Source organism: Globicephala melas, chromosome 18, assembly GCF_963455315.2.
Source record: "Globicephala melas chromosome 18, mGloMel1.2, whole genome shotgun sequence".
NCBI lineage: Eukaryota > Metazoa > Chordata > Mammalia > Artiodactyla > Delphinidae > Globicephala > Globicephala melas.
The window spans coordinates 50470196-50480496 of record NC_083331.1 but is presented as its reverse complement, the minus strand read 5'-3'; the positions used below and the strand labels follow the sequence as shown (position 1 = coordinate 50480496).

The following is a 10301-nucleotide window of genomic DNA, read 5'->3' as shown; positions in this document are numbered from 1 at the left end:
TACTTGCTGATACCCAATTTTCCTTTAAAAAAAAGGACATATCATATGATATATAAAAAAGAACACAAAGCCTTTTACTCCAAAGTGAATTAAGAGCTTATCCTTAGAATAATCAGTCCAGTAAAAGAATATATGATTACCATGCTGTTTTGTTTTAAATAAGGGAAAGAAAATGTAGATGGTTTAAGAAGCAGGATGCTATTTGGACAACAAAGGGTAAATACGAGGAAGATGCTGGAAACAAACTTTGGCCAACTCATTTGCTGTGAGGGGAAAAGCGTGTGTGGGGTTTGGGAACGTTGCTGTTTTTTTAACATACCAATAATTTCTTTTAAAAAAAAAAGTCATCTTAAAGGAAATACAGTCCTAGGGAATTTGTTAAGTGCCACCAGAGCAGATTATAAAACTGGATGAGATGTCTTAAGATTTTTTATTTTATTTTTCTGATTTCTAATAAGGAGCCAATATTGAGTGAGGGTTCCAAATATTTACAGTTTATTTTCACCTTTTGCCTATTTTCCTGTACCTACAACTGATGACACACTGTGGGTATACTTACCTAATATGGAGCCAGAATTAATAAGTTATTAATAAGATTATTCTAAAGCCCTAATATAACTTAAGACTTCAACTAATGGTTTCTTGTAGAGGAAATTTTATACATTTACAACTTAACGAGAAAAACAGAAATCACATTTAAGTTAGTTATACAGAAGTTCAAAGGACAGCAAAATTTAATTGGCAGATTCCTGCCTGGCTTGTGTCTTGGTTTTCCAGCTACCATTTTAAAAGCTTTTTCCTGAATCATGTCTGCTTCAAAGCCCTACTTCAACTTGTAAGTATAGCTGATAGGCTTGATAAGTTCTTAAGAAGTACTTACTTATATGAATGCTACACACTCTGTTATAGTATCCTGAGTCTGTATGTCAAATTCTCAGTAGAATTTCTTCACATCAGTATTCTTAGGAACAGTGGAAAATCATGAACGCTTTTTAATGTAACTAGTAGATTCTTGCTTTAATATTCAAGTTCCATGTACGGATGTCCTCATTTGTTGTTGCCATGGAACCAAGTTCTGTGATTTACAGTTAATACAAACTTGGCATAGGAGTTTCTGCTTGTTACCCCAATGTAGGTCTGGAAATCCAAACACTTTTTCCAGAGCAATTTTCCTGAATCCGTAGAGGCTGACATTGCCCGATTTTAGCCGCTAGATGGTGCCAGTGCAAAGATCCAAGTTTTCTTGTGACATATTTTGAAGACAACTAGCAGGTTAAAGAGGTTAAAGTAATCAGGAATGTTTGGCGCTATTAACATGAGTAGACAAGGCTAAACTGTAGGCAGTGAAAGCCACTTCTCCCTGTGCTTGAGGGTGAGACATCCTCTGTGCAGCAGGCATCATAATGATGCAGTGCTTCTATCTGTGCTGAAGGACTGGGTTTTTATTTTTAGACTGAGTTTTAGTGCCTATAGTTTTGAAGACAGTGATAAATTCCTAGACGAAATAAAAGCAAAGTACAAGCCCCCGTTTTTTTTTTTTTAATTGGATTCAACAGAAACAAAATTAGTCCAACAAGTTGCTTTAAGAGTTCCTCCTCACAGACCAGAACATATGGTGTTAGTAACTTACTTATGGTCCAGGCACTGGTCTGAGGACCACACTTTGAGCAGCGCCGAAAAACCTGCTTGCTGGTGCATCCCATTCAGTCAGCAGAACCTGGTTCAAAATGAGGCTCCATTACCACTAGGTGGGTAGCTGTGGAAAGGTCACGTAACCTTTCTAAGTCTCAATTTCCTCATTTGAGTCACGTGAAGAGTACCTACGCTTAGGCTTTTTATGAGAACTCAATGTACTAACCTCTTAGGAAGCACTCAAATGTGGGCAGAAACTGAATAGAATTGGTACATTTACATATTAAATACAGACTGTTTTCTCTGATCTCTGCCTCATCATTTTCCTGACTGGTAGGTATTTTTTCCATGAATAGAAACAAGGTGTTCAGTTATCAGACACTTAAAGGACCTTGAAACCTTGTTTGATGGCCCTAATGGAAGCACGGCTACTTGGCGATCCTTGACAAAAACCTGCCCTCTCTCTGGGAAGTGTACCTTCTTCCACTGCTGGCAGCTTTAGTGGGCGGCGGAGGGACTGTGTGAAGCAGTGAAGGAGTTAGGTAAAGGGTGCCCGTTCACCCAGATGTACCTGCAGTCAGATACTTCCATGTTCCATATGTGTGAAGAACCGCAGAAGCACTATGCTGCCCGCTCAGAGTCTGGGTGATTATTACAAAGCCAGGAAAGGCTGGCCTGTAAACCACATTAGGCAAGATCAATGATGGCAGTTTGTTCTCTGATTAATCGTCATAGTTACCACTTACTGTGACCTTACTAGGCCAAACTATACATGGCTTCAGTCTTTACAACGCTCGTGACAGATGAATCATTTTCGAGATAAGGAAACTAAGGTTTGGAAATGATAAGTTGCTTAAATCACAAAATACCAGTTACTGGCTAGTTCTAAAATGCTAGCCAGAAACTTATGCTCTTTATCACTGATTTTACCACATCTGGAAGCATGACCACTCCAGCTGTGGTGTCCCAATTACTCTTTAAGGTTAAGTGAATAGAACAAAATCAAACTACTAGGACTGGCTCTAGAAGTTACAAAGGCTGTAAAGTCAGTCAAAACTACCAGAAAGTACCTAAATGAGAAAGTGTAATTACCATATCTGCAAAAAGTAGCTCCCACCATGACAATGTCACTGACAGTATTTTTAGTTTTGGCACACCATATCCACAATTTCACATTCTGAGTCCAAAGATCCTGTATATCTGATGACATGATATAATTCTCCATATTAACAAAGCCTTGGCGATTGAAATCAAGATCACCTAATGGGTTCACTTTGGCCAACACAATAAGAGTTTTCAGCTTCTTTCCAAAAAAATTCCCGAGATATTATTATGCAGCAATTCTGCCCATGTGTATTTTACCTTTCTGTCCCAAGGAAGAAAGGCCTAAGAAATCCACACATGTAAAACCACTCCCTGAAAAACTGATGAGCTAGTAGGAAAAAAAAAGCAGTAGAATTAAGGTTTTATAAACCAGAGGGTGTTCTGTTTCTGTTAGGTAAAGGGATTTCTTCATATGTTATTTTAATAAAAGGGAATTTCATAGGTAAAAACCAATATTCAAAATTATAAAACAAATAGAACTGTCTGTGTATAATCACAGCATCAAAAATTTGCAAGAGACTCAAAAGAAACTCTTTAGTTGACAAATGTGGTTTGAAAGGACAATAAAATCTTTTTATGGCTAAAGCAAGAGTCTTGTCTCCTGTTGGCCCAAAAACAGATGTTTCATTTCCCAAGTAAGTAGGTTCTCCACTGTAAAGAAATATTCTTGTATAGTTGGTTTCTATCTTCTTGAAGTCTGCTCCAAGTTCAGCCAACTTCTTATATGTCCTTAACACAAATTTGGAACAGTCGTAGGATTCAAACCATGTCTCTGCCCCTTTTTCTGGGCTGGCTTGGACAGTCCATGTCTCATAATAAATCCCCGTTTCATTGTCCTGTTTTACCCACTTTGCCATTTTGTTAAATATGTCTCCTAGTTAAAAACAAACAAAAAAACACAACACTATGTGAACATCAAAGCTAATCATGTTAGTTTTAAGTAAAATGCTCTAACCAGATCAAGGCCATGACTACATGATTAAACAACAGTTTTTGAATTTCCAAACCTGCATCTCACAAAAGGAATCCAAGCTCAGCCAATTACTGTTCCATTTTTCAAGGCACAAGGTATTTCTGAACTAAACATTAGATATAATAGGTGTATAAAGAGGAGTCTTACATACAAATTCTGTAATCATTTAAGCTACAGTCAAAAGCTAAATTGTACATGTGCCAAAGCCCTCTTTCTCTACTCCACTCAACAAATCTTGGATTCAGAGGCAAAAGAGAAAAAAGAAGCAAGGGAAAAATTGTGGAAGAGGAAAAAGTGAATGAGGCAAAGACAGTGTAAGAAGAACTGAGGAAGGTGAAACATGAAGCTTTTCTGTGCAAAGCAAGGTATGAATGGCTGCCTGAGGAACAGCTACTTGACTTGAGAAGGAAGCACCGTGCCCCATTCACCTTCAATATATGGTATCTCCCTTTGCTCCCTGTACTTGTGGCTACTGCTTACAACCTTTCTACCCACTACACAAATTCTTCCAGTGAATCAACTAAACTGGAAATGTTTTTGACCAAGTTCATGGATTATACAGACTCCAGGATGGCTAACACTCTCTCTTACCACCTTGTACCAGACCAGAGGAATCTCTCCAAATGTTAACAAAATACTCTGCATGGCTGCAACCACATCTGGGCCTAAAACAGCATGGCCCCAACATTTCACTTTGTCACTGTGTGTGAATCTTTCTTAGGTTACTCCAGCTTGAGTCCATAAAATCAATATTTAAAGCCCTACAGAATGAACAGAGTAGCTGCTTTTATCAATTTTATGGTATTAAAATGGTGAAATAATATAAATCCTGTTTTCTTAGAGCTGGGGATACTGTTCATAGTGTTCAACTTTGAAAAGCCACTGCTTGTAATGAAGAGATATGAATGCTTCAAAACCCTATTCTGTAATGTGAAAAAAAGGTCAATGAACAGGATTAATCACAAGGCAGATGGATAACTTAAAAGATTTAAGTACCAGCATATTGCAAACTCTTCTACAGAAAATAGTGATCACTTGTTCATATGATCATACTTTGATGTCAGAAGGAAGATTTTGTAGATAATGAGGTAGGTGGAAATGGAGAAAAGAGAGATGTGAACTGGCCTGGAATGAAAGAAGGATAGCTATTTACCACAATGAGCATTGCTAAAAGAGAAATGGACTTTTATATTGTTGGATGGTTTGGGGCACAGCAATTAGAAAATAGGAAGAAATATAGAAAACAGCATGATAAATAGTTAAAAGATTCCCAGATTACATTTAAAAGATACCAATTCTGCAAATCAAAACCCCAATGAGATATTACCTCACACCTGTCAGAATGGCCATCATCAAAAAGACACCAAATAACAAGTGTTGGTGAGGGTGTGGAGAAAAGGGAACCCTCGTGCACTATTGATGGGAATGTAAATTGGTGCAGCCACTATGGAGAACAGTATGGAGGTTCCTCAAAAAATTAAACATAGAACTACCATATGATCCAGCAATTCCACTCCTGGGCATTTATCCAAAGGAAGAGAAAACACTAACTTGAAAAGATATAAGCACCCCTAAGTTTCCTGCAGCATTATTTACAATAGCCAAGACATGGAAATGACCCAAGTTTCCATCGAGGGATGAATGAATAAGGAAAATGTGGCATGTACATACAATGGAATATTATTCAGCCGTAAAAACGAATGAAATCTTGCCATTTGTGACAACATGGATGGACCTAGAGGATATTATGTTTAGTAAGTCAGACAGAGAAAGGCAAATTACCATATGATTTCATACGGTATGTAGAATCTAAAAAATAAAACAAATGAACAAACAAAAGAAAACAGAAACAGACCCACAGATACAGAGAACAAACTGGTGGTCACCTCTAAAATAGAGATTTACCTCTATTATTTTATTTAGAAAGTCCAATTTAATTGTACAACTTTATATCATTTATTTTTATTTTGAAAATAGAAAAGATAATCTGTAAATAAGGTGAAGTTTTGCATGAGTAATAGTTTGGATCAAAGGTTAGTGATTCCAGAAGTGTATTTTATAAGTTGATCTCTGAAAAGCAGACCGTTACTGAGAGGCCTCAATGAAAGTAATTTCTGTCATTTTTGGATATTGATGCAATCATCAAATGCTGCCATAGTTTTGAAACTTACCTGATATGGTTGCTACTAGAACTAACGTCCCATTTTCCTTCCAGTGAATATCATCAATTCCTTCAAAAAAGCAGGCAGCTCCTTGATTACACCAGAAAGGGGCATTCATTTCAGGTCGGAGATGGGGAAATGTGCAGTTTCCAAGCTGGAAAAGTTCATACCATTCCATTGTGTAGTTCTTTTCAGTTAAAGTACTCCTGAATCCAATGGCGTCGTGCATAATTTTCTGTGTAAAGATCATACATGTATCAAAGCATCTGTGAAGTAACCGCTGGTTCAGGAGCCAGATGGGAGAAAGTGCGATACCGCAGCTGCATATAGAGTAGACCAGTTATTCCCCTTCCCTGTTGCTATTCTCATGTTGAGCAGCCTCCATGCCCCAGACACAGGAAGGAAGTCTGTGTACCTCTCAGGTGATGAGAGGCTCAAATGGTGAGCTAACCTAGGAAAAGTGTGCACAATAGGAACTGGATGTGAAGAAGTGATTCCCACCTGCCTTGCCCCTTGCTCGGGGCCTCCTCCTTTCTTTCTTTCCAGGATCTGGGTACAGGAATTGCATTTGGATCCATAATATTAAAATGGATTAAAGCAATTGCATTGATTATTGTCAGGATCATAAAACCTGATTATTTTTTTGGACTACTTATTTAAAATGTGCTAAGAGGAACACCAATAAACATAATCTAAAACTAGTGACTGAATAGAGATTATTCCCTCAAATCCACTTAATCAAATCACTTAATTAACCAGCCACAAGATCAAGATGCAGCCTTACCAAGTGTCCCAGGAGGTCTCCATATTTAAATTCCCACACTGGGGCTTGTAAACGAAAGACTTCAATGACATCATCATCCTTCATCACTGGGACAGGGGAGCCAGTGGGACAGAAAGTGTATTTAGCTTGACAGTAAGGATCTGGTTCCGGACGGAAGGAAAAGCGTCTAACAAAAAAAAATCATCAACTTAGATTCTAATAGGAATTTGGTTCTCGCACATCGTAGAATCCAGATTTTAATTTCACTGTCAATCACATTTTTAGAAAAAACACCCAAAGCTCAGCCATAGTGTATACATATACATTTTATATGTTATCCTGTGAACAAACTCCAATGATGTCTTTAATAGCAAATGATACATTGAAAGCAACTGATAATTGCATGCTTCCTGGTTCCCCGCTCCCATTGTGAGAATGCTGAAGACGGACCACACGTGAAAATGTTTATAGCTCCACACCTTATTTAGTAGACAGATATTTACTGAATAAAGGAATAGCTTTCAAATGATATTGAACTTCCCAAACAATCCATATGTTAAGATTATTCAAAGATAATCATAATTAAATAGAACACATTTTCTATTTTCTTGAGGATTAGCCGACATCCCCTTCAACCAATATTATCGAGGATCTACGACTATACTAGAAAGGAGGGAAACAAAAGTTAAAATGCTGTTCCTCCCCTCAAGGAGCTCTGGGTGAGGGCTGGTAAGACATTAAACAAGTGATGAAGCGCAGCACGGTGAGTGCTTACAAAGAAATACACAAAGGCCTGAGGGTGCAAAAGAGGGAGAAATCATTTTTACCTGCTGCGGGATGCCTGGGGGTAAGGAGGCAAAGGAAGAGATGAAGGCCTAGCCTAGGTTTTTAAAATACTTTAGGAAGTCAGTACGGAAAAGGAAACAAAACACTAAATACTCTAAGACAAGCATGACACACTGGAAGAGTCTCAAGTGGGTAAGGAAGACTGGAGTTCAGGCTTCAAGGCAGCAGCGGTGAGAGGAGAGGGAGGCAGGGACTGTCACTTCGCCCTAATTCAGGTGCACCTCGGAGACAGCGTGGGTCGCTTCCAGACCACCACATGTGTCGGATGACGCTGTAAAGGGAAGGGAGTCATCCGAGCTTTTTAGTTTCCCAGTGCATATAAAAGTTACGTTTAAATCATACCGTGGTCTATTCAGCGTGCAATAGTATTATGTCTTAAAAACCCCAACATATTGTATGTGCCTCAATTAAAAAATACTTTACTGCTAAAAAATGCTAACTACCATCTGACCACACAAGGTTGCCACAAATCTTCAGTTGGTAAAAAATGCGGTATCTGAGAAGTGCAATAAAACGAGAGGTATGTCTGGACAATGTGAAGGGCACCCTCTCGAGTGCCACAGCTTGGGGAGGGCTGAGCCCGGGAGGGAGATCAGTTAAAGGATCTGAAGTAGCAGATGTGATATAACTGAATTTGCTCTAAATAAGCCTCATTTTATGAATTAGAAAAGGGTGGGGAGAAAGGCCAAATTAAGGCTGAGAGGGCAGTGAGGAGGTCACAGCAATAATACAACAAGCAAGGAAGCAGCCTGAGAAGGCCACGGCAGTAGGACTGGGGAGGAGGGACTGTGGTGATTTCAAATCAGCAGACACTCACTACACACCTTTCACTGGAGAGAAAGATGAAAGAGAAAGTAGCTGCCTCTATCCTCTAAGAATCCTAGATTCCCTCAGGTTCTAGCCCAATCTATTGTTTTACAATCCTAACACATCAACAAAAATGTCTATTCTAATTTAAAGAGTTAAAATCTTGATTTAGGGAGTTCCCTGGTGGTCTAGTGGTTAGGATTCGGTTCTTGCACTGCCTTGGCCTGGGTTCAATCCCTGGTCAGGGAACTAAGTTCCCGCAAGCCCTGCGGTACAGCCAAAAAAAAAACACCTTTATTTAGACAAAAATATTGACAACCCCTCCTAAAAGCTTACGAGTCTTGGATATACTTAACTGTTTTATAGGTGCTTACCTGGTTTAAGCAAATGGGCAACTACATATAGGCTTCACTTACCCACAGCAAAATCTATTTTAGGTCAAAGGTAATTTCAAAAGTATGATTTAAGTGTGAACTTAATAAAGTTAAAATTTTATGATGGGGATTAGATGAAGGCATGTACTTAACACTTCAAACTTTTAAAGAAACATAAGAAGTCATAGTCAATATCTTGTCCTTAAATCAAGTAGTTTTGGATTTCCAATCTCTTCCTTGTTTTATTGAATATTAAATTTTTACTTCTTTTGAACATTTTATTAACACTTTCAAGAAAACCAGCTTCAAACTCAAATTTCTCTTTTCATGTATATCAAGCAAAACAAGGAAGTACTGCGAGCCATTTAGTGAGCAGAATACACCAATACTGTATTCAGGTTTGAAAATAGCTGGCTAGCATTTACTAGATTTAATCCCCCCAACAAACCTGAAGTAACTACTGTTCCTACTTTTTGACTCAGGACATGTGGACACTGAGATACTGAGCAACTTTCCCAAGATCACACAGCTAGTGATGGTGGAGCCTGACTTGATCCGCAGTGGTCGGAGCCCAGAACTCACTCGCGACCTCTAGGTTATCCTGTCTCCCAACTCACCATTTCGTCATCCAGAATAGTTGTGCATTTCCAAAAGCTGCTGGCCCTTCCCCTGCCTGATGTTGACACCATGTTTTCTTTCTTTCTCTCTGCTTAGCCATCTCTGACAATTAGGCCATGTAAATACCCTTCTAGTTCAAAGGCTCAAATATGCTTCGCATATCTGCAGTCTCCGTGTCCTCAGCTTATGACCAGCGTCCTACCTCCAGGCTGAAGACAGTGGACAAACGAGGTCGCCAACCGAGGGGCCGAGCGGATTCCCGGGTCGCCGGACTTATAGTGCTAAAAACGGGAAGTCCCAGGCAAACCCAGGCAAGCTGGGTAAACTGGACACTTGACGTGCAAATGTTATGCACTCAAGATAACTAAATGACAGGGCATGGCACGGTAATAAATGCGATATTAAAGGTCTCCCCAAACTATTCAAACTGTCAGTGACTTGCACCCGACAGTCACGCGACGAAATAACATTACTCCCTTTTCATCCACGATTCGGGGCAGCCCTGAGTCTAGGTCACCTCGTAACTGGCTCAAGGGTCCCGGGAGGAGGTGACCCCAGGGCGGCGCGCAGCAAACAGCCGCGACTCAACAGCTCTCTTACTTCATTCAACGCCGCGCCCTCAGGGTCGCCGAGCGCCGCCCCCGCACAACTGCGCGACCGGGACACAATCCCCTCCCCGCCCCCCCGCCTTTGACCCGCGAACTTCGGCCGCGCGCGCGAGCGCCCGCCCCGCCGCGCCAGCGCACTCACTTGTAAGGCACCGGCCACTGGCGCCGGGAGGGGCCGCTCGCCGCCACCGCTGCCGCCGCCGCCAGCCAGAGCAGCGCGGAGGCCCAGCGCCAAGGCGCGCAGACCGGAGCCACATCCCCGCCCACGCACCGCCGCCCCCAGGCCCCCGGACCAACTCTCCCCGCCTGCGTCATGAGGCGATTCCCGCTGCTTGCAGCGCCCCCCGCGCCCCGCGACGGCGGAGGGCCGGCGAGCAGAGCATGCGCAGAGCCACGCCCTCGACGGCGGCTCCA

The 10301-nt window shown here is 40.9% G+C and overlaps 1 protein-coding gene across 2 annotated transcripts; it reads right to left on the bottom strand.

Annotated features, from left to right (window-relative positions):
* Positions 1 to 425: 425 nt before the first annotated feature.
* CLN5 (CLN5 intracellular trafficking protein) lies at positions 426 to 10202 on the bottom strand. 2 transcript variants are annotated; one of them, XM_030838632.3, is made up of 4 exons: positions 10030 to 10202; positions 6656 to 6821; positions 5881 to 6106; positions 426 to 3610 (listed from the first exon to the last, which is right to left on the bottom strand). In XM_030838632.3, exons 1-4 carry the CDS (start codon positions 10200 to 10202, stop codon positions 3099 to 3101), a joined length of 1077 nt encoding a protein of 358 aa, XP_030694492.2. In that variant the 3' UTR covers positions 426 to 3098. The 2 variants fall into 2 exon arrangements, with proteins under 2 accessions (XP_030694492.2, XP_030694493.1); XM_030838633.3 differs by lacking the exon at positions 10030 to 10202 and adding an exon at positions 9880 to 9914.
* Positions 10203 to 10301: the final 99 nt, after the last annotated feature.